The sequence below is a fragment of the Rattus rattus genome, chromosome 1, assembly GCF_011064425.1.
Source record: "Rattus rattus isolate New Zealand chromosome 1, Rrattus_CSIRO_v1, whole genome shotgun sequence".
NCBI lineage: Eukaryota > Metazoa > Chordata > Mammalia > Rodentia > Muridae > Rattus > Rattus rattus.
Genome location: NC_046154.1, coordinates 134,079,313 through 134,104,084, shown reverse-complemented (window position 1 = coordinate 134,104,084; position 24,772 = coordinate 134,079,313). Strand labels below are relative to the sequence as shown.

The following is a 24,772-nucleotide window of genomic DNA, read 5'->3' as shown; positions in this document are numbered from 1 at the left end:
ACAAACAAAGCCCCAACTCCCTTACACACACACACACACACACACACACTCACATACACACACACACTCACACACACACATTCACATACACACTCATACACACAGACAGGTACACACATGCACATATGCGCACACACACACACTCATACACACAGACACACACAGACATAGACACAGACACGAGCATGCGCACACACACAGACATGTACACACACGTACACACACACACACACACACACACACACACACACACACACCCCTTATTTATAGCTTGGATCTTTCTGCAATCAAATGTAGAAGATCACCAAGTCTACCTTGACGAGTATGGGTGAGAAAGTGCTCACACACACAGAGAGACGATCGACTGGCTGCTCCTACAGTGAAGGGAACTACCCTCACTGAGCCTTACTGGGCACTGAATGACAGCCAGGCCTCCCTGTAGTACACTGTTTCCTGTGCCCCTTCCACTCTCCTTCACAGAAGGAAAATGCATTTGCACCAGATCTCCTTTGGTAATCTCGTCTGCAGAGAACTCAAGAGGGCAACGGCCATATCATGTTTGGAGAGCCTTGCACATGGCAAACACTCATCCAATCCCTTTATTCAGTCATGGCTCCATTGAGTTCCAAAAACTCAAGATGAATGAACTGAATGAGTAAACTGAGATTCTCTAGTTTAGCCCTCAAAACATTCCATTATTTCCTATTTTGTAAAATGTCTAGCTAGAATAGAAGTTATTTTTAAGGTTTTCAGATGTCAGCCTTTAAGTTCAGTTCCACATACTTTCATTGGAACCACGTCTCCTTGTGGCAGATGCCTTGGAATCCGGTAGATACAGAGAGTTCTGGAAAAATGAATAGCCCCCTCATTATGATATTAAGAGTGATCCAGGCACGGTATTTCTTACACCCAGAGAGACTGCTCAGCTGCCTGCTTCTTGTCTTGCTAACATGTTACAAGACGTTTGTTGCAATGAACCTCACTGACTTTTTGGTGGGCCAAAAAGCATTTAGGTGTTTCCCTTTCTAAATGTCATTAGTAGCGACAAACCCAATCTGCTGAAACCACACATCAAGACTTCTCCCCAAGATCCCTCCTCCTGTGGACCCCTAAGGCTCAGAGAGGTTTACCAGGTCACAAGTCACAGACTCCTGTTCTGGCTTGGATTCCAAGCTAAGAGCCATTTTAAAAAACGCCGTTCTGGCTTGATATTTGCAAACGGTGCCGAGGGTGGGGCTCTTGTTCTGTGAGGGAGGTCAACCAACATTCACACAACATTATCTTTCCTTGAGGATCTGCTGTGTGCTTCCAGGGTGGAGTGGACAGATAGATCCAGAAAGTGGCCAACAGTCTATACTGTCAGACCAGTGTCATTGAGAGAACCTCGTCTTAGATCCTATGGGACATTGTACAACCCTTTCTTGTGCAGCCTGCTCACTCCCCCAGCAAGTCCAAGCTCTGGGCTATTATCAAGTTGACACAATACGATGGAGAGAAAATGGAGGGAGAGCAGAGACAGAGCTGTACTCAAAGCCACCAGGAACTGAAGTGAGGTTATACAATGCCATGAAAAATTCCGACTTCTAATGGTCTGGGTCACATGTACTTCTCTGCACCTAGATGAGTCAGTCACTGCCCTTTGGGAAGATTAGCCTGGACACATTAGGCTGTGCAGTGGGGGGAGGGGGAGGAATGAGAGAGGAAGTCAGGGGAAGGTAACCAGGCCAGGAGCTGAGCATCCGAGCCCTGTCTTTCCCTGGAAGTGGGGACTTCTGTCCCCTAAGGTGCTGCTGTACTGAGTGCCAGTAACTGACGCACTCTCTCACTCTTTGTATTCCCTTCCCAGGACAGCTTTCCTGCTCGATTTGGAGGAGTCCATTTTGTCAACCAGCCCTGGTACATCCATGCCCTGTACACGCTCATCAAGCCATTCCTCAAAGACAAGACAAGAAAACGGGTAATGAGAAAGAAGTGTCTTTTAAATTCTAAATGGGGGAGAGAGGCTCCTCAGCGGGTCGGTGCTTTTCTGTGTGTGCATCCCCCTTCAACCACTGCCTATAGCTTTCACCATCGCTGTGCAACTTTTGAACATTTGCGCCTTAGCAGGAGTTTGCAAATAACCCGTGTTTAATCAATAATTGTGTAGAATGAGCTCTTTTCTGAGCACCAGACAAACCAAAAGAAACTTCGAAGGCATCAAACACCAGGTGCCAAATTTGCTACAAATGCCTTCAGGAATAGTGCATGAAGCCACACCCTGCTCCTATTTGATTTGGCTCTTGTTTTTGTGGGACATGTTTGTTTGTGTGTGGGGTTTAGGTCTTAATACGTAACACAGGCTAGCCACTATTCTTTTTCAAAGATTTATTTATTATTACTTTATGTATACTATTGATTTTCCCGGATGTGTGTATCCATATGTACCACAGCATAGAGTAAACCATGAGGCCAAGAGAGGGAATCAGATACCATGGGACTGGAGTTACAGACAATTGTGAGCTACCTCGAGGGTACTGGAAAACAGAATTGGATCTTCTGCAGTAGCAACAAGTGCTCTTATGTGCTGAGCCATCCCTCCAGTCCCTAGACTTAAAGTCTTAGAGCTCCTACCTCTGTGTCTGGAATTCTGGGATTATAGGCACTCGCCTAGTTGCTGCTTCTTGTTCATGGACTATGTCAGTAGCTAGCATTTTGCCCCTTATCATGACTGTGAAAAGTGGTTCTTTATGTTTTTTTTCTCTCATGGATCTTGGTAACTGCCAGATTCATCACCTGTAAGGTTCAAAACACTGTTTGTTGAATGTAATAATCTTCAGAAGAATGCTTGTTATAATGACATCAGTCAACATTTGAGAAGCCAGCCTCTTTCATCAGAGTCGGGATAGCATGACATGCTCTACAGTAGAGTGACAGGCATCGATCACTACTCTGAGCCTGGCTTTCTTCGTTTGTTGTGTGAGGAGATTAGCTCCCGTACCTCAGACTCTTCGGAGCAATTTAATGAGACTGTATATAAAAACATATTTATAACGCCAGTCATGTGCCAGACACTTGGTGACTTCAGTTGCTTTTTCCCCTCTTTGTCTTTTCCCCCATTAGCTTTACTAAAACATACTTGACAAGTAACATGGTATGTGTTTAAGGAACACGGTGCAACTGTTTAATATATGAATACACAGCAGCATGGTCATCCCAATCATCTAAGATATCTATAGTTATGTAGCTGATGATATGAAATTCTCTGCACACACACACACACACACACACACACACACACACACACACACACACACACTCTTACATGCACATGCACATGCACACACTCAATCAAACAAACAACAAAAAGCACAGACAGCATCTGATGGAGGAAGCTAGAACATGCCATGGTCTGACCCACAGTGTGTCCCTCTGTCCACACATCTTCATTCACAAATGTTCACTGCAATGAGTCATTATTCTGGTCCAAGATCTCTGGCTTCTGTGACACCATCAATATTGGATCCTTATTGGGACACCTCCCAGTTATTATGTTGTTACCCTGTGTCATGAAGATTGTGCAGCTTTGGGTCAGCAGGACTAGCCCTGTCATGAGTCCCGACCATTCACAGATGATACAGATTTGGGGATGGACACTCTCAGAGACCTGGACCTGGGCCTGGGTGCTAGAGCTGACACAGCTCTGGCTAGGCCTCTCAATGCTACCATCAGCAGGAGGCAGGGCCAGCTCTTTTGCTCTCATTCCCTTGGGTTCAGATCCCCTGATTACCACAAGTGGCAGGGGGCAAGGAGAAAAGGACATCACCCCCACAGCCATGCCACTTCACAAAAGTCAAGCAATGGGGCCAGATCTCTCCTGCTCTTACCCTGGAGGCTGGCTCACCTGCTCTACTGTGCTGCCCAGGTAGGGTGCAGGCTCTGCTCTCCTGAGGGTGCAGCAGTGAGGGACAGGGCCAGCTCAACTCCTCTCATGACCCCAGGGCCAGCTCTCCTGACTGCTTCAGGTGGTGAGGGGTGAGGCATGAAGGGGTCACCCCTCCCCCCTTCACACACCACCACCACCACCACCACCACCACCACCTCTGAGCAGACAAATGGCAGAGCCAGGTGCCACCAGAGTCCTCACTCAGGGCTGGCTCAGCTGTGCCCCTACCCACCAGGGTTGGCTCCGCTGTGCTGTCCAGGAGAGGTTCAGAACCTGCTCTCCCAAGTGTTGCAGCAGGGCCGGCTCTCCAGAGCTCATGATCCTGTGGCCAGCTTTCCCAACAGCAGGAGATAGTGAGGCACAGGGGGTGGGGATGCTTCACCTGTATCCCTATGCTACCCCATGGAGATGAATGGCAGGGTTGGCTCTCCCGCCCTTATGCCCCCAGGACTGGCTCACCCACACCAAACCCAATCACCTGCCATTAAGGCCACTCCACCTCTCTTCTGGGTGCTGCTAGCAGCCAAGCACCATATGTAGTGATGGACAGGGCCAGTTCTGCATAGCTCCTGGACATCCACATGGTCCCCAGAAGCTGTCCTGAAACAGTGACATCCTCAAGTTCTCCATGGTAATATGAGCCCCAAACATCTACACCAACCCCTGCCATTGCATAGTCACAGACTTAGACATCACCCTCAGTCATGGCTTGGGCAGTGACATCACCATGATTTTAGGTGGCAGGGCTGGTCACCCACAAGAGGCTACTCCCTCCACCCTCAGGTCTGCAGTTCCATCTCCCTTCATAACTCTCAAACTGCTCCATTTCTCTTTCTCTCCCACCGGACCACGACCTACTTACACATTGTGGTGGCCCCAGCTACAGGTTGGCCACGTGACTGGCAAGCCACTGGTGACGTCCTCCATCCACGATGCCCGACATGTCAGCAAGCAGGTGTTTATAGCTCATCTGTGCTGGAGGGCAGGTCTGTGGATGCCATGGCAGTCTGCAGGTCTCTGTCTGTCTTCCTTCTTCCATGTTATGCTGCCTGGATTTGATTTCACTTGGTTTGGTTTTTATGAGTCCTAGGCATAAAAGAGCTTTGGCTCCCAAAATAGGCAACACACTAGGAAGAACAAGGGACTGCTATCTGCTCTGCCCCTGAGAATTGTAAGAACATCACCACCAATAAGGAATCTCTTTGCCCATTGACAGTGGGTGAAGATTCTTAATTCTCGAGCCCTGAATACAGCTTAGCTTTTACAGAACATTGTAGTGGACTATTGGAGAAGGACAAGCTCCTGTTCCCAAACAAGAACAGAACTTAGAACGAGACATCACCAGCACCAAGAAGCAGGCATCTTATAAGACATTCTGTAGGCTCCTCAGGACAGTACCAAGAACCACGTGTCCAACACTGTTTGCAGCATGGCTTCAGGCTTCCCAGTGCTTGCATTTTCTACCTACTATGGGGATGGTGGAAATTCCTCCTACAGTAGACACAGTCTGCTGAAGCAAAGCAGGGAGTTTCTAGAACTCCTAACCCAGGAAAGTGGGTCCAGTCCCCTACATCTGTGTTCCTTTCCACTGGACTGCAGGATCAGGAGGGTTCCCAGAACAGTCACCTTAAGCAGTACATCTTGTCCTTTAAGAATTGATTATGTGTGAATACAAATGCTTAGAGTAGACACCAGAGCAGGACTTGGTGTGCTTCTAATACTCCAGCATGCACTATAGAGTTTCATAAAAGCCAGAAGATTTTAGTTTATTCACAGCAAATCTTTTTTAATATTACCTTTCAGACATATCCAACAGCAATGTCCAAAATGCTCATTGCTTTCCTGGGCACTGCCACACTCAGAAGGGCTCCACACTTACCTTCTTTTCCCTTCTACTTTTATGGTGGTATTTACAGTACAGGCTAATGAATACCGGAGGATGGGGAAACGGGAGTTTGTCGCTGACACCCAAATATGGGTATTTTAAAATTCATATTTAAATTTCATCATTGCCAGCTGTGGCACGCATGTCCAGGCATAATTGATGGTGTTCCACTTGAGTACCACTTACTTACTCCAGATAGTTAATTGTGTGTAACTTATGCATTGCATGTCATTTTTTATGCCTGCAATGTGTATAATAACCAATATTATTATAGATGTACTTTAAGTCAACTATCAAGGTCAATTTCTAAATTGTAGTCAGTGACAATTATCTACTTAATACATGTGACTTGTGAATTTATCTAAAAATAACTGAAATGTGAAGGTTTTCCCCCTCTTCACTTTGCCCAGTTTGGATCATTGTACACTGACTGTGTGCTCAGAAAACACAAACTTGTTTGGGTTTCAGTGCTTTATGCAGGCGAGAAGGGAAAACTGCTACAAAGGAATTCCTACAACACATTCTCAGGTCATGGCTCTACACTGAGTAGAAACCAATTAGCATCTGCCTAGCACACACACACCATCCTATAACTAAGGAGTATGCTGGATAGCAGGGTAAAACATCATCATCTTGTTCTCCCTAAGACCCAATGGAATGAATCGGAACAGAACTAGAAGCATCAAATACAGAAGAGTTGATGGGAGGGAGGGTATGCAGAGTCAGCATGGGTAGGCCCCGGGACTGATTGAGGCAGGAGAAGCAGAATGGACAAAAACCCATAATATATTCAGGGAGAGAGTGCTCTTGGTTGGGCCTGAGAAGATGATTGGAAATAGAGAGGTTAAGGGGACCAGAGTTCTCAGAGAGAAAAAGGGTACCCAAAACATGAGCAGTTTTGAAGCATTTGGTATTCCTGTTCCATTCTTAGTAGGAATAACCAGGAGACGACTGAATGCACAAATTTGTGCAGTGGGAAAACAATGTCCAATCTATTTTTAAACCTCCTTTTATAAAAACGACTATCAATACAGTCCATTTTCTAAGCAATAAAATATCCTTTTATAATGAGTTATCCATGGGCACCACATAATTGCCCCTTTGAACACCATGGTCACCAGAGACATTTCCAATTTGTCTTTGCTAAATTGTGTATTAGATTAAACAGTTAGTCATATTTTAATTTTCTATGTTGGCTATTTTTCTTCCTTTCCAGATTTTCCTACATGGGAACAACTTGAACAGCCTTCACCAGCTAATACACCCCGAGTTTCTGCCGTCTGAATTTGGAGGAACTCTTCCTCCTTATGACATGGGGACTTGGGCCCGGACATTACTTGGCCCTGACTACAGCGATGAAAATGACTATACCCACACTTCCTACAATGCCATGCATGTGAAACACACCTGCTCCAACCTGGAGAGAGAGTGCTCGCCCAAGCCCATGAAAAGGTACAGGCCTGCCAGAAGGCGTCAGAAGGTTGACTTAGACCTTACTGTGGCTCAAGGAATTGAAAACTCAGTGGGTACAGAATTGGATAAAATTATTTTAATTAGAGTTTTACAGAAAATGGGTCTTGGCTATTGTCCCCTTTACACGATTTAAAGGACGAACTTCGTGTCATGATTGCAATCTGACTTTTAAACTGCTGAAGTTTGGGAGGATACAGGTGACATGCTGGTCCTTTGAGAGACACTGATGGGGGCCGTGACGTGCACCTTGAGAGTGTAAAGAGGGTTATGGGCATGCAGTACACCCGAGAGAGTTAGACTCACCCGGTAAAATGTGTTGTATGGGTGCTCAGGACAATGCCACGGAAGAAGATTGCTCTTAGTTTTTCTCCTTTATGCTTTTTTTTCTTTCTCTCCCTTCTGTTTTCACCCTCTCCTTGACCACTCATAATTTTTTGGACATTTCAGAGAAAGACCCAGAGTTTTGTTTGTGTCAACTCAGTCTACCAGTGACCCACCTGCCCATCCTGAGCATGGCTTTCGAAATTTCTCATACAAATGATCCTGGCACACTAACGACCTTTTGATTTTCTAAGGCTAAAATCCCCATTAGTCACCATCTCAGTCCCACGACTAAGACTAATCTCTCGCCACCCACGTGTACCGGTACCCGACAGGGTAAGGACCTTCCACTTGCTTTTTCATGGACTTTGCGCACTATGTGCCCACACCTAGTGGTTTTCTGACATCTAATAATGAGGATTCATTGGCTTCAGCTACACCCAGGCAGTCTTGGTTCCTTAAACATCAGGAACGTCTTTCCTCGCAGGTCTGGGACAGAGAGAGCTAAGAGCAATGTGTCGGGCCAGTCAGGATCTTTGCAGCTTCTCCTGCCATGCAGGTGGCTGTGCTCTCTCCTTGTCCTCACATGATCTTCCTTCTGCTTATGATTGAGTCCTAATTTCTTCTTATGAGAGCATCAGAAATGTTGGCTTAGAGCCCACTCTGACCACGTGTTACCTTAATGAGTCCTTTCAAAACTTCATCTTCAAACGCAGCCATAACCAGAGGGATTGGATTGAGAACTCCAGTCTGGAAGTTTAGCAAGAGAGGGAGAGCATGATGACTGTGTAGCATCTGTCTGTGTCCTAGGGATACTGTATATATCTAATGTGGCCTAGGATCCCAGAGTATTGATATATCATTGTAGCCATTACTTTATTGGTGAGTATTTATTTAGGCTCTTGTTTAGTTAGTTTGTTTCTCTATTTGAACAATTATTTTCTCTGTGTTTGCCCTTAGCTTGTTTCCTTTTCCTAGGAAGGTGTTTTGGGAAGCCTCGGATCCCTTCCACTGCTAGACCAGGGAGCCTGACCTCTTTTGGTTTCAGCCCATACTGCACAAGAAGGTCCTTGGAGGCAGTTTTACCAACAGTGATTAAAAATCAACTTTCCCCAGACCCAGACACTTCACTGGTGCAGGAACAGAACTGTACATTCATTGTATATCTGCACCTCTTGGAACCTGCAGAATGCAAGAAAAATGAAAACAGACGTAGGGAAAAGCTTCAATATAAACTCGTCTGGTTTCCCACTTATTATTAGATAGATCTTTTACTCAAACCCTGGTTTGCAGGAAGCTTCATTTTGCAGTGTACAGATTCGGACAGGCAGTGATGGAGCAGTGCGCCCATGCTGCATGGCCATGTCAACGCTCTGGATTGCTGAGCTTGGAATAGTATTGTGAGGGCCAATGGGCGTGCACAGGTTCTAGTCTCCTCCATGATTCTCACCATGCCTCCAGTCCATTTGGAGCAAAGTGGTCTTTTGTGGACTGTCTTTGGGAACTGATCACTTTTTGTAACAAGGCTTCCGAGCATATGTGGCCCTGGGTTCCAAGCTGATTCTTAATTTCTCAATGGAATAGTTTATGGTAAAAGGAGAGACAACTGGCTGTCTCCCCAAATGAGTGGCTGTAACTGATGCTGCTTCCTCGTTCTTTGGTAATTGTGATTCTGCCTTTAATCAGAAAAGGTATTATTTACCACTTTAATGGAACTTTTTTAAAAACAGATCATTTCAGGGTTTCAGGGAAATTCACTTTAAGCCAGTGAATACCAGGTAGGAGGTTGAGGCATTCTCTGCTCCAATATTCTAAACTTTCTGGAATTTCCTGAACTTTTCATATATGAGTGTGAGTGTGTGTGTGTGTGGGGAGAGAGACAGAGAGAGAGAGAGACAGAGAGAGAGAGAGACAGAGAGAGAGAGACAGAGAGAGAGACAGAGAGAGAGAGAGAGAGAGAGAGAGAGAGAGAGAGAGAGAGAGAGAGACAGACAGAGAGAGAGAGAGAAGAGAGAGACTTGTTACAGGGCATATGTAGAAGTCAGAAGATAATCTAAAATGTTGGTTTTTACGTTCTATTTTGTTTAATATAGGGGTTTCTCCTTTTCCTTTATTTTTTTACTACTGAGTATGCCAGAGTAACTGACCCATGCATGGGCTTGGTTCACCTCTCCCTCTCATCCTATGCAGGAACATTGGAATTGCAGCCATGCGCTCCCATATTTGGATTTACGTGGGTCCTGGCAATTTGAACTTGTATGACACGTACTTAATCCCCACTGAGCCCTCTTCCAGCTCATCATTTCTGGGGGATTTTTAATTATTACAATTTCCTTAGGAGCCCTCTTTCTCTCTCTCAGTCCATAGCTGTTTCAAAAAGTTTAAGTGTAAAACAGCCTATTTCCTCCTTCCAAACTCATTGTTTTAATGTGTCGGAAGAGCCTGTGGCCAAATTTGTACAGTTTTTTTTTTATCAGCAATGATTATTTTTGTTTCGAATGCGACAAAACTTCAACTGCCTTAATTAAGAAGGGAAGTTCATTATTTTGCATAATGACATAACATGTTAAATTCAGGTGTCTGCAGGAATGCAATGAGAGTGGTTTAGGGGTGACACAGAACCCAGGTTCTCGCCGTCACGTCTGACACAACTGTGAGATTCCCAAGCTTACTGCCCCTGACTTGTGTGGGAAAATCAGGCCCAGACAAAGGGTTTTTGTTAGCTGGACAGGAGGAGGGAGAGCCTGGGGCTGGAAACCAACTGTCCTGATGTAAGCTTAGTTAGAAGTGTAAGACTGAAATTTCTTTCCCATGAAGTAATTGCATGACTTTTAAATCCATGTCTAGATTTGCGCCCTCTCTTCTAATCATTAGGCATATTTATTTTCTAATTCCAGCCTTTCTCTCTGGCAAAGTAATTAAGATGTCTAGAGATATGATAAAAATCTAACATACCCACAGGGTTACTGTCTTGAAGTAACTGCTGGTAAATGGCTAGTCATTTTATGAAAGGTTTACATACAAGCATACTTACATGCATGAATGCATGCATACATCATACATACATGGTATATGCATACATACATGCATATACATGCTTACATATTTACATACATGCATAATACACATGTACAAATATGTACCCATACATTTGTATTGATTAGAAGATTATTGATAAATTTCATTAACTTTTTATCCTATTCTCATTTGGGTTTGGGGATTTGAGCTGTCCCCTAAAGCTGGAGCCATATGACTACATGTACTTGGTGCAGAGGAGGGAGTCTGGGCAGGATTTTGACTTCTAGGCAATACTGAGAAGGAGAAGTCAGGGCTGGCAGCTTGCAGCATGCCAGAGATCACAAATGGCTCTTGGGTTTCATTGTTTTCTTTTTCCTTCTAATTTTCTTCAACCCCGAGGCAGCCGTTGACCTTGCAGCCGATGATCTCAAGATAATCAAGAGCATCTTTCTTTCTTGGTTTTTCTGAACACAAATAAAAGGGAGGATTTTTGAAAAGCCAGGATTTGTGTTACCTTCTGGACCTGTCACTATGTGCAGGGAAAAGGCTTGTCTAATTTGCAGGATTAGGCCACGAGGTTATCCAATAAAGGGTAGGGGACAGATCTGAACTACACGTGACTGTTATAGAAGGAGAGGGGGGTTCCTAAATGAGCATGGGCCAGGTCAGAATTGTGTTCCCACTATAGCAATGCAGGCCATTCCTGCCAGAGAGAAAGCACACATTTTAACATATCCTCTTGTTGAACTTGAGCAAGTTCCTTCTCCACTGTATCTGAGTGCAGACCTGCTCTATTTATAGATGAATGTTCCCTGAATAGTATATAAAAATACATTTTGTGGGAGGGTGATATAGGAAAATCATGAGGTCAAGCTCAACCTGGGTTACATAGCAAGACTATCTCAAAAGGGGGGGGGAGAGAGGTAGAGAGAGAGAGAGAGAGAGAGAGAGAGAGAGAGAGAGAGCGCCACAGAGACAGAGACAGAGACAAAGAGATACACAGAGAGAGACAGAGGGTTACATACCTTTCTTTGTATTGCTAGACATTTATGACACTTCAGATCCAGAGGAGCTCCTTAGAAGTCATCTACAAGACATCAGGGGTTTGCACCATTAAAATTCCATTATCCTCCACATGCTTATGGGTACACGTGGCCTAAAGGATACTGACTGTTGAGGATGTCACTTTTACTGATCAAACGTAAGCTTGTATTTCTGTAATATAGCCATTGCTGTTTCATAAACTTTTAAAAGTTTATTAAATTTCAACAAAGTAGATTTGCTTGGTACTTTTAAAATTCTTACATGCATGAAATACTTGTCATTTTATGTACTATGAGGAAGGATGTGAAAACATTTTATCCATCTTTTTGCCCAGTGCTGCTCATGAGAAGTGGCTGTGCCTGAAGCATGAGCCTCCTCCCTTTAGGCTTCAGGGATTTTCCTCTCTTATTCTCAATTTCCTTTGCCAGCATTTTAATGATTTTTGCCCACCACATGATCTATACAAACATATTTAATGTAAAAAAACAGTGCAAACATATTCTTTTATGTTGCTATTAAAGTTATACAATGTTTCCTTATCCATGGCCAAGACCATGAGACGTCATGCAAGGGAGCAGTTAGAATCTTGTTTCAACAAAACGATTTTCCCCCAAGCTTTTCTTGGTACCAGCCTGGGTGAACCTTGACTGACAATCATTTCCCTCATGACATGCTCAGAAGCATCTGCTTCCCAATTTCAGCCTAGTTTAGGAGCCCTGCTATACCAAGAGAGGGATTGATTTTTTTTTTTAAAAAGCCAGATTTGGTAGCATTTTCCTGTAAATATAGCATTTCACAATCTGAGGCAGGAGAATTGTAAATTCTAGGCCAGCCTGGGATACACAGGAAGACCTTATATCAAAAACAAACAAGCAGGGGGCTAGAGAGATGGCTTGGTGGTTATGTTCTTCCAAAGGTCCTGAGTTCAATTCCCACAGCTACATGGTGGCTCACAACTATAATGGGATCTGATGCCCTCTTCTGGTGTGTCTGAAGACAGCCACAGTGTACTCATATACTTAAAATAAATGAATAATTCTTTTTTTTTTAAAAAGGACTTTCATTTAAAAACAACTAACCGACAAACAACAAACAAACAAACAAACAAAAATCATACAATTATCCCAGCCTTGTTCAACTCAAGGACTCCATTCATGTCTTGGCAACGTAAAGAAAGACTCGAAGCCTAATGATCCTGAAACCACTAACCCCTTGTCAGCAGCCCAAAGTGATGACAGGAAGGAAACATTCTTTGCTCAGCAGAGTCCATTTGAGAAGGAGATAATGTAGACTTAGAGGAACACTGAGAAGAGGTGCTTCATATTGGATCCAAATACCAGGCAAATAGCCAGGCCTATCCACCCCATTCCTAGTCTTGCAGATATTCACACGGCCTGTCCATGGGTTCGAGGTCACAGGTCTGTCATGGAGTAAAAAGACGAATGTCAGCCTAGACTAGCACACACACACACACACACACACACACACACACACACACACACACACACTGCCTCACTCATGAGACAGATAATGTGAATGCATCACTTTTGGTTATTAACACTATACTGACATTCCAACCTGATATAACATGCCATAACTCCCTTTTGGTATATATTTAGATTAAAATTGTTTATTGCTGGGCTTTAATTTTTTTGTTCAAAAGGTGGTAAACATTATTTAAATAAAGTCAAACTCAATTCTAGTAATTTCTAGGAATTCTAAAGTAAGTGTTTGGTGCATTATGTTTATAGCTAAAGTTAAACCTTTAGCACTTATTAGGGATCTTGTAATGATCTGAGCCATTAGACACATAATGGCGCTCCAGCTTGGTGCTATTACAAGAGAGTAGAACTTTAAGAGGTAGAAGGTCAAGAGTGGGAGGTCTTGGGTCACTGGGGACATATTGTGTCCACCTGTTTCTGTTTCCATTCCAAACCACAAGAAAGCAGTTTTCCTTTGCTCTGTGCTCCCACCATGATGTGCTGGGTAACCACAGGCCTAAAAACAATGGAGCTAATCAATTCTGAAATGGAATTGCTGAAAGCATAAGTCAAAAATAGGTCTTTTCTCTTTACCTTATGACTATCTCTTATGTTTATATAGTTGCAGAAATCCTGTGAACACAGGTGCAGAAAGCAATTCCCAGAAGAAGATTAACAGATTCCATCTATGATTTCTGTCACAATGAAAGAATAACTACTGTTTTAGAAAAACTTTTTGTTCAGCTTCATATGGAAGGACCAGTGTTTTGTGGCCCTCAGCAGCTATGCTATAAAAAGTCTACTCTTGTCTTTTTTAGCCAAACATTTTCATCCCTGTGTTCCTAGAATATCTTGTTGGATTGTGCATAAAAGTGAAAAAGTGGCATAAAGACATTGTGAGCCACCTGATTTGGGGAGTGGCTGAAGAGAAGATAGCTTTAATTGAGTTCAGATTTCTGAGCAAGACAGATCTACAGATCAGAGTCTCCTCTCTTTAGCAACACTTACTGCTTATATTTATATAATCCTAGTGATGGAAGGACCTTGTGAATCTAGTAATTTTCAGTGACTTCCTAAGACTCCTGAGTTGTTTATTTCCTTAGACTTAAAGAGCTTCCTCTAGGAACTTCCTAAATCTTAAGAAGTCTCCCACAAGTATGAAGTGTTTCAACTATGAAGAAATTGTTTCAATCCCCTCTCTGTCTCTCTCTGTATCTGTCTTTGTCTCTGTCTCTCTCTTTCTCTCTGTCTTTCTGTCCTTCTTCCTCCTCTGCTCTCCTCCCCTTCTCTCTCTCCCTCCTTTATTGCATGTGTGTACAGAAGCACATGTATGCTTATGTGCACATAAGTGTAATGCATGTGGAGGGCACAGGTCAACTTTGGGCATCAGTCCTCCATCACTATCTACTGTTTTAGTTTTGTTTTTGATTTGAGATGGGTTCTCTTACTGGCCTACAGCCCAATAAGTAGGAAAGGCTGGCTGGCTTGTAAGTCTCAGACATCTGCCTTTCTGACTCTGAAGTGCTGGGATTATAAGCATGCATCACGATGCCCACAAGCTTTTCTGTGTGGATTCTAGGGAGCAAACCTGGTCCTTATACTTCTGTTCAGGCACTCTACTAACTAAACCATCTCCTCAGCAACTACTTTGTTTTTGTTTTTGTTTATTTTTGTAGTCCAAGTTCAAGTTTGTTGGATAATTATTCATTTCCAGCAGAATTAATAGATCATGATTAAATACCAACCATGTGAAAGAGTGACAAGTGGCAGTGTGAGCACAGAAGGACCCTACCTTTAGAGCAGAAAAAGGGGTCTTGAAGTAAATAAGAAGTACTCCACACAGCCACTAAATCCACAGACATTATATAGCTCATCATCGCTTAATGAATATGACATAGTCTCTACTGTCCGCTCAGTTGTCTGGAGTCTGGTGTCTAGTTCAAGTAAGGTTGACCACTTTAGATTTGGGATGTCATTGTTACTGAAATAGGTGAAGCTTAAATGCTATAGCTTCTTGATGTAATGCATTTCTAAGGAAGCTATACAACTCCAATATTTATGCAAGTTTCTAGATACTGGTGTGATCTACACATGTTAACAGAAATTTGTTAGCATTTGTGTGTGTGTGTGTGTGTGTGTGTGCATGTATGTGTTTGCTTGCTTGTTTTAAGACAGAGTCTCACTATATAGTCATTCCCTCTGTAAACCAGGTTTGCCTGGAACTCACAGAAATCTACTTGCCTCTGCCACTGCCACTGCCACTGCCTCTGCCTCTGCCTCTGCCTCTGCTTCTGCCTCTGCCTCTGCCCCAAGTGCTGGAATTAAAAGTATGTGCCACCACTGCCACAAGCTATTGTTAGCACTTTTTAAAGAATAAAAAATAACAGGTATCTAGCCTCCTCCTTAGCTGGGCATTTGACACAGTTAGAAATGCAACTTTTATCTTTCTTTTCTGAGGTATAAGAGAAGGGAGCCATCTCTTCCAACTATGTCATATGTAACCGTGAATCAGTGGCGTGAAAGAAAATCTGTATGATGAATCTGTTGGCAATAAAATGAATGGGGCTAGTTAAGCCTGTGTATAAAGGCATGTTTCCTCTCTTTTAAAAGAATGACATGAAGAACTATGAGATAAAGATTTCTAAGCCATAGACAAAGCAAAGAAATAGGGTTGAACGAGAAGAAAATGAACAGGTGTGGAGAACTGCCTGGATAGACGTACGGCAATCTGTGATCGCTCACAGTACTTGCTCTGAGATTCTGTTTGTGGGAGCATTGAGCAGGGATGCAACCTCTTAGGAAGGGCGACAGGAATGCCAGACCAGAAAGGCAAGGCACACTAATGTCTCAGGACACATACTGGTAAATGAACACTTGGCTGATTCCGAGTAAGCTGGAGCCGTTGTCCTCACGTAGTCAGCCAACAGCAAACCTCTTCTAACCTTTGCTGACCGTGTGAACAATGCCGAATATTTGAGAGTATGCAAGAGAGCCCTGGAAGTCTCGTCATGCTTATGAGCAGTGTGCCCTTAATGCAGCAATTTGCCTCCCTTTTCATTTCAAACTGATGGTGTAGTTACAGTGTTATGTTAGCTCTGAATCTGCATAAGTTATTCGTGCGTGCCTGTGTACACAGGGGTGTGTTCATGTGGATGGAGACCCATCAGATGTCCCCCTCGTTTACTTTCCATCTGACCTCTGAATCGGGGTCCCACACTGAACTTTAATATTCTTCATTCAGCCGTACTGGATGGCCCGTGACTCCAGGGAACCTCCTGCCTTAGCCTTCCCAGCAGTGAGGTTCAGATAGTGTAAATCCACAGCTGGCTTTTAAAAATGTGTGCTGGGGGGCTTTGAACTCAGGCCCTGATCCTTGTACAGCAGGTAGTTTACCAAGTGAGCCATCTCCCTAGGTCTCGCCTGATCTTGAGGTGTTTAAACAGCTCTATTTGAATTTTTCCACCAAGACTGTAAATGATGAGAACTTGGTTGGAAACATCTTGGGACCCCCACTAGAAAGCATGTTTGGGTTCCTCACACCATGGTGACGAGCACAGTCGAGCTTTCTTTTTGCTCTTGGTTCTTCCTCACAGGTCTCTGTCAACTGCACTGCCCCATACCATCATGCTTGCTTCAGTCCTGTGACCTTTTAAAACTTTGTTTCTATTGATTCTTTGTGAAGTTCACCTCATGCACCGTCATCTCCCTGCCCCTCGGCCCCTGTGACCTCCCCAAAGGAAACAAAACAAAACAACACAAAAATAAAGCAAAACCCAAAAACGTCTTGTCCTGAAAGCTGTAGTGTGCCGTAGTGTCTCCCTCAGTATATACCCTTTTTCCAAAACAACTTTTCTCGCACATGTTCGTTGAGTAATTGGTCTGATTCTAGGCCTCTGGCTCCAGCCACACTGTCAATACTGACTCCTCATGGGGACTCCTCTTGGATATCCTTGTTGTTTCCCTGTGTCACGAAGATCCTGCAGCTTTGGATCTGCTGAACCAGCCCCTTCATATACTCCAGCAGTTTATAGTTGGGGTAGATGTTGGGGTGGGCCCACTCAAAGCCCTGAATCTGCAATTGAGTGTAGCTGAGTTGATCTGCCCGCCAGCTCTCCTGCACCCAGGCCATAGGGCTAGCTCTCTGTGACTTTGAGCTAGGGGTACACTTTGTGTTTCTTTTTATTTACTTTTATTTCCCAGTCTGGTCACTTTCTTTCATCACTTAACTGCATAGAGCTTCACTTTTTTTCTGCTATAAAATGTGTGTGATATTTTGCATGGCCTTGCCTGTTGCTGCTAAAGTCAAGTAGCAGCTGGGTGACACGGTGAACTGTAGAATGTCGTAGAATGATATGAAGAACAGCGATCCCTTCCCAGCAGCCCACACAAGGATTTCCAGAGAAACAGGGAAGGATAGGCCTCCAGGAAGATGTTTTGAGTCCCTGGTCAGAAATCAGGTTTCTTCTGGCCGTCTCACTTCTTGAAATGCATTTATAAATAAAGCAAATCAGGGGGTGGGGATTTAGTTCAGCGGTAGAGCGCTTGCCTAGCAAGCACAAGGCCCTGGGTTTGGTCCCCAGCTCCGAAAAAAAGAAAAAAAAAAACCTATAAATAAAGCAAATCTAGATTTCCTTTCATATCTTACACTCAGAACGTGGCCCGGCATAGGGGGTATAGAACAGATAAGGCCAGACACACACACACACACACACACACACACACACACACACACACACACACACACACACACACACCTTCACAAACACTCACACACACACACACACACACACACACACACACACACAGAGAGAGAGAGAGAGAGAGAGAGAGAGAGAGAGAGAGAGAGAGAGAGAGAGAGAGAGAGAGAGAGAAAGTGACAGCACCCCACCTCCCTTCCTCTTTGCAAAAGAGCCGTCTTCCCACAGGACTCTCAGCTTGAGCTGAGAATTGCCTGGGTGGCAATTCTGTCTTTAAATTCTGTCTGTACTGGTCTTTATCAGTGTTGATCCCTCCTCTGCCCCCTCTCATTAAAACTGTCACCTCCAGTCCCATATATCATATATATGATTTTTAAATTTACATTTCAAATGTTATCCCCTTTCCTGATTCCCACTCTGGAAACCCCCATCCCATTCCCCATCCCCCTGCTTCTATGAGGGTGCTTCCCCCACCCACCCCTTTAGCCTCCCCGCCCTGGTTTCCCCTACACGGGGCAATCCCATTTTTTATTTTAGACTTCTCTGACTACCAGCCTCTGCCTTTATCTACGAGTTCCTCCCTGCAATCTCCGCCGCCCATGGCACGTTCAGCCTCACCGCTCATGCAGTGTCAGGACCTCACACCTCTGGGTCACAGTGACTCCTCACGCCTCACATCTGCCTTGCACTGTCACATCCCTGAAGGACGTCGTCCAGCCTCTTTGTCTCAAGAAGCAGCACCGCACTGTCGTATATTTGCGGGGTTTGTTACATTTCAAGTCACACTTCTATCGTTCAAACATTCTCCAAGGGCAGAGAGTGCATGGCTACCTGCTATTAGGTGACCTTATCTCACATGATCTTAGTATATAAGAGGTTCTCAGGGTACCTTCATGAAGGGCAGGTGGAGGAGCAGAGCAGAGGTGGGAGAAAACAACAAAGAAAGGGAACATCGAAGGATGCGGCTGTTGTGGATACTCTACGGAGTGAAAAAGAAAACACTGCTTACAGTCTGCCTGGCTCTACAGTGGATGGACAATAACGTAGCCTTTGTAATCGGTATTTGATTGGGATTTGAAATCATCTCTTAGATGTCATATGATTCCTCCTAGATTCTGAAATTCCATTAACAGCTAACATTTACAGCATTTATTTTTTTATAGAACAATCATCCATCTATTCATTAAGATTTCTGCTAAGTGCCAGCTTACAGAATAGGATAAAAGGCCATTAAGAGAATGGGATGTGGATCCCACTTCCATAGAGGGGCTGCACGCCTGAGTAGCTAGCAATCCATGAGTTAGTTTTTCTCTGCCTAAGATGAGCAGCAATTAGTTTACCTTATTGCTATGCTATGAAGATTAAATGACAGGCAAATATTAGAATTAGATGTGAAGGCTGAGCTATAAGCAGGTTCGAGATGCTTCTGCACATACAAAAGTCTGTAGAAGTCCATAGCCTATGTAGAAGACAGATGTTGCAGAACGAGTCTTACAGATGTATCAGGAGGTTGCATAGGGGCTCCTAGCTCAGTCTCACAGAGAGACAGGCTTGGAAGATGTTCACTGTGAACTATCATGTAGGACTCCAAGGTTGTATGCCCTCTGGCCTCTACATTCCCTATGTAAGCTTATACACACACACACACACACACACACACACACACACACACACACACACACACACACACACCCCAAGTGGAAAAAAAGACAAAGAAAAACACATTTCATTTCTCTTTCCTCCACTTAAAGCCTTCATTCAAGTCTCCACTGGCCATGGACAAAGTCCAGCACGCTTATGTCCCATTGACCCTGTCTGGAGATCCTGAGTACATAGCCAGACACTCTTCTCCTTGTATATTGATCTGCAACCTCTTAACTTAAAAAAAAGGGAAAACAGCAATTCACTGAATCTGAGTTGTTTCAGTTGTACAGGAAATCCTGTCTGCAATGGCCTTGACTATGATGACCCCCGCCCTATCACTGCCTGGAAGTGGCCATGGAACTAGCTTGGTCTTTCTAAGCATTGGCATTTGCTGCCACCTCCATCCTCCTTTCTGCCCGGGGAACTGTTTGTCCCAACTGAGCAATCTCCCTGTCCCATCTTCTCTTTCCTGATATTTACTTACTCATATATTTATAAGCAGGGTCTCGGTTAATATGTAGCTGAGGCTGGGATGAAATTTGCTAAATGGTCCAGACTTGCTCCAACATCACAGTCTTCCGGCCTCAGCCGGCTGAATGCTGGAATTCTGTGTACCAGGATACTAGGCTATAAATTTATCAAGACCATAGGGAGCACAATATCTTGTTTTGTTTTCCCCATTCCAAGCCAAGCTTTATCTCCTTTACCACATTGGTCTCCCACTATTTGTCCATCTATCTATTCATCCTTTAGCCCTGTATCCACTCACCCTTCAAGTTTATTCAGTAGGCCTTCACTTAGCATCTGTTGCTGTCCTGTCTGTGTGTCACCGTCATGCCAGCCCAGAGACTGCCCGCCCTACAGACAATCGCCCACTCTGAGTTACATTCTGAGTCAGATGGATGTGGATATTCGGAGGCCTGGTATTCAGACTGATCTAATAACACCAGACAAGTTCCTTTAACGTACTCTCATTTGATTAAAAAAGCAGAACTGTGAAAGGGCTCTATTGTCAAGAGTACTAGCCATTCTTCCTCAAGCCATCCTGGGAATGGGATGAGTCACCAGCCTTGATTGCCTCAACTGTTGGCAGCCTCCGCTGTTCTGCCTCTTCAGAACATCACATCCCAGTCCTGCTGTGGTGACATCACTAGGCTCACGCCACTGATTCTGAAGGGAGGGAAAGGAGTGTGGATGCCGAGGTTGACTCATGGCTCTCTGAGCTGGTCTAAAGCTAAAAAAAAAAAACATGACTGCTCAAAGTAGGCAGTGTGAATGCCTGCAGTCATTGTCTGCGCTGTTATTTTAAGTTCTGGTTTTAAAGTTGATAAGAAGGTCTAGAAATATCTACGTGCTCAAAATTCACGTATCTTGTGCTCCTTATGACCACCTCCTACACTTGAGCTCACCTCAAAGTGTGTTAGCAAAAGCACGACAGACGCTCAATGCTTACACCTCAAGGCTCACAAACTTACACCCACCAAACATTGAATGACTGCAGAGATGAGATTCTCTCAAACACAGAACCTCCTGAAGGCCTCACTTCAGCATCTGCTATCCTAATAAAATCTGCACAACCAACCCACGTCTTGACCTCGCATACTCTCATATATGATGTGTAGTAGAGTGACTCTTTTTACTTAACTTTTTAATCGATTCTCTGTGAATTTCACATCATGTACCCCAACCCCACTTATCTCTAGTCCCTTTACAACTCTCCTCCACCATTGCAGCTTACTCCCCAGAAGAAAAAAAAATCTCATTGTGGAAACCATAGGGTGTCACTGTGTGTCCCACAGTATGCCCTTTTGTCCACGCTTCTTTACTTGCTAATGTTCATTGCAATGAGTCCTTGATCTGCTTCGAGGCCTCTGGGTTCCGCTACGTTATCAGTACTGGATCCTCACTGAGACTCCTTCTCTTAGGCATTCTGTTGTTTCCCTGTGTCATGGAGGTCCTGCGGCTCTGCATCTGCACCAGCCCCTTCACCTGCTCCAGCAGTTCATTGATGGGAGAGATATTGGGGTGGGCTAGCTCTAGATCCAGACCTGGGTGGTAGTTGACCACGAGTTCTCTCTACCCACACTACTAGGGCGAGCTCTCCAGCACTACCCTAGCTAGCTCACCAATGCCTCAGGAGTGAAACCGATGTTCTGTTCTCATACCCTGTGGCCAGCTCACCCATCGTCATATCAGCCGGGCCAACTCTAGTGTGATGCCCAGGAGAGGTGCAGGGCCCTCTCTCCCAAGTGCTTCAGCAGGCAAAGGCCAGCTCCCTGCTCACATACCCTGAGACCAACTCTTCCATCTACTGTGGATGGCTGGGGCAAGGGAGGGGGCATCTCTCCTTTGCCCATACCAGCACACAGTAGATGGGCATCAGAGCCAGCTCTCCCAGGCTCCCACGCTCTGAGCTGGCTCACCTGCAACTCCCACAACCAGAATCAGCTCTACTGTGCTGCCTTGTGAGATGCAGGGCCTCACTGTCTTGAGTACTGCAGCTGTCGAGGGGCAAGGTCAGCTCTCATGCTCTCATGTCTTTAGAGCCAGCTCTCCTGGGATGTTCAGGTGAGGGGTGAGGACAGCTCTGTATAAGCCCACAGACATCAGCCAACATGACTCTAGGTGGCAGCGCAGACCTGGGAAGGCTGCTTGGCCTTTGGTGGTAACATATCTCCCACGTTGTAGGGTCACAGACAGACATGGCCCTTGGTGCCAGTATGGGCCAGGACCTCATCATGGCCTCAGGTGGCTTCACTGGCTACTCATATCAGGCTGTTCCTCATTACCTCATCTCCAATTCCATCATTCTTCATTGAGCACACATCCTTCTGCTTCTCTTTCTCTTCCATCTCTCTGCCACTTACTTGCTCATCTTAGTGGTGACTAGGCCTCTGGGTGTCTGGGGGGTCACCTCAGGAGTGCTATGCCCACCCATGATGTGTGGCATCGGACAGGGGTCATCTCCATTGGGGACCCTCTCGGGCTTGCTCCCTATCTGGTCTATGTATCCAGAATGACTCTTTTAGGAAGAGTTGTTTGGTCACTGTTTAGTCAGTTAAGAAACACTACTAACTCACTGTTAGTAGTGTGACGAGTCTACTCTGTGGGTGTTTTGTGAGGTTTTGTTCTGGTCTGTCCTATTCTTCAGTGAGAAGATGCGGGATGCCTCTGTTCTGAGGTGAGCTGAGCACCAGGTACTCATTCCCATAATGTGCGTACTCAGGGAGACATCAGGGCAACAGTTGGTAACTCAGGTCACACTTCAGAGAGTTCTGAGTCTCTCCCTTTTCATCTTTCTGTGGACATGTGGAAATCACTTAACTTCATGTATGGAAGGAAGAGGAAGGCAGGAGAATTCCTATGTCTGGGATGCTTTCATAATGGGTAATAAAACACTTTGCAAATAGACAGGAAACCAAGTTCGAGTCTGGCTGATGGTTTCACCACAGCCTCTCTCGTCCCTTCTGGTCCATTCTTCCTGGTCTCTACATTTTGATTTGTTTTGTGGCAGCTGAGCTCTGCTCTCAGCGACATCCACTCTGCCCCTTTCACCATTGCACAAGGTCTCAGCCTTGGTTAGCTGCATTCATTCCCTCTGGGTGTCTGAGGTATTTGGACGAATGCTGTACATGTACATGTAGAAGAGTCTTGAGGTGTTTGTTACATACCATTTATTAACTGACGATAAAGATGTGACGTCATAGGCTCTGACTTATACTTTTGTTCTCAGTAAAGATCTTCCAATCTTCTGATTTCATTCACTGTGACCAAATCAAAGTCTCCATCAATAATGGGTAATTATATTAATTGTTGGATTGCCTAACAGGCCTGGAAGACATAGTTCTATAAGAATTTGGGTATTGGCACAATGACTGCAATCCCAGATCTTGGAAAGCTGAGGCAGGAGGACTGGGAGTTCAAACCCAGCTTGAGGTACATAGTGAGAACTTGTCTCAAAATACAAATGAGAAAATAAATATTTAAATTACTGGCATGATTATGGTATTTGTATATAAATGAACTAGAATAACAGTTAACATTAACCATATGCATACCTTTAATTCATATGTGTACCTCAATTCCTCTAATCCCCAATATCCTGCGACTCTCATAATATAGGCGTTATTATTATCTCCAATTTACAAAGGAGAAGGCAGAGTTAACCTGAGGACATAAAGTTGGTGTTGGCATTGTAATCTAGCAGTGATCCCCTTAGGGGGAATTTCTTCCATACTTGAGGTTACTGTAGGAAAAAGGCCATACATTGTTTAGGATCCTTTAAATATATGGAGTGTGTGTGTGTGTGTGTGTGTGTGTGTGTGTGTGTGTGCTGAATATGCATAGTTTTTGTACAGAGCGCATATTTACATGGGGTGCATACACATGTGTATGTAGATCAGAGAATCATCTCAGATCTCATTCCTCAAGTGCTGTTCACCTTGATTTATGAAACAGTTTCTCCCATTGGCTTTGAGTAACTAAGCAGACTGGCCAGAAGTTCCGAACAATCTGCTTATCTCTCTTCCCCAGCACTGGGGTTGCAAGTATATCTTTGTTTAGTTTTTTTTTTTTTTAATGTGAGTTTTGGGAATTTAAGTCAGGTCTTGATGTTTGTGCCGTAAGCACTTTACTGACTGCGCTATCTCCTCAGACCCAAATATATTTTTAATTTGTTCTTGGAGAATTTCAAACATGGATAAAATGTGCTTTGATCAAATCCACCCTCTACCTCCAGCAGACATTTCTGTTCCTGGAAAGAAGTACAACAGGCTAAGGTGTCAGACAGTTCTGAGTTCTTACACAAAACCAAACTGCCTGGTGACTTGGAAAATTAAAATGACCTTTGTGGGGTTCTTCCTGTTGGAAAGTAGAGGCTGGTTCACAGAAAACAAATGGTTAACCCTGACTCAAGGGAGGACCTTACCAAACCATCTCTGTAGCACCCTTTGGCCTTGGCATTGTGGTTCCTGGTGTATACTTCATGTAAAGGACATAGCAGTTAGGCCCTTATAGGGCTCCTCCATAGCTCAGATGGGCAATGGAGGTCAACTAATAAGAACACAGAACAAGCAGAGAAACACAGGAAAGCGTTCCCTGGCTATAAAGTCTTGTAGGGATTGCCTTCTCCAGCACTGAAATTTCCCATCACCCTTGCATGACCTTGAGGTTAGCTGGTATTCTGCATTTAGAAATACAGATGTTTATTTTAGCACGAGACCTCGGCTTCTCATGAGTAGATGGAGCTACTAAATGGTCTTCTCTGCTGCACTGAGATGAGCATGCC

General features: G+C 44.4%; 1 protein-coding gene across 1 annotated transcript in view; it reads left to right on the top strand.

Annotated features, from left to right (window-relative positions):
• The window catches only part of Clvs1 (clavesin 1), a 186,757-nt gene that overhangs the window by 156,417 nt on the left and 5,568 nt on the right, over nucleotides 1-24,772 (top strand). The window contains exons 4-5 of the mRNA XM_032906063.1: nucleotides 1,847-1,957; nucleotides 7,024-7,259. Coding sequence (XP_032761954.1) covers nucleotides 1,847-1,957; nucleotides 7,024-7,259 — 347 coding nt within the window. The remainder of the gene's footprint in view (nucleotides 1-1,846; nucleotides 1,958-7,023; nucleotides 7,260-24,772) is intronic.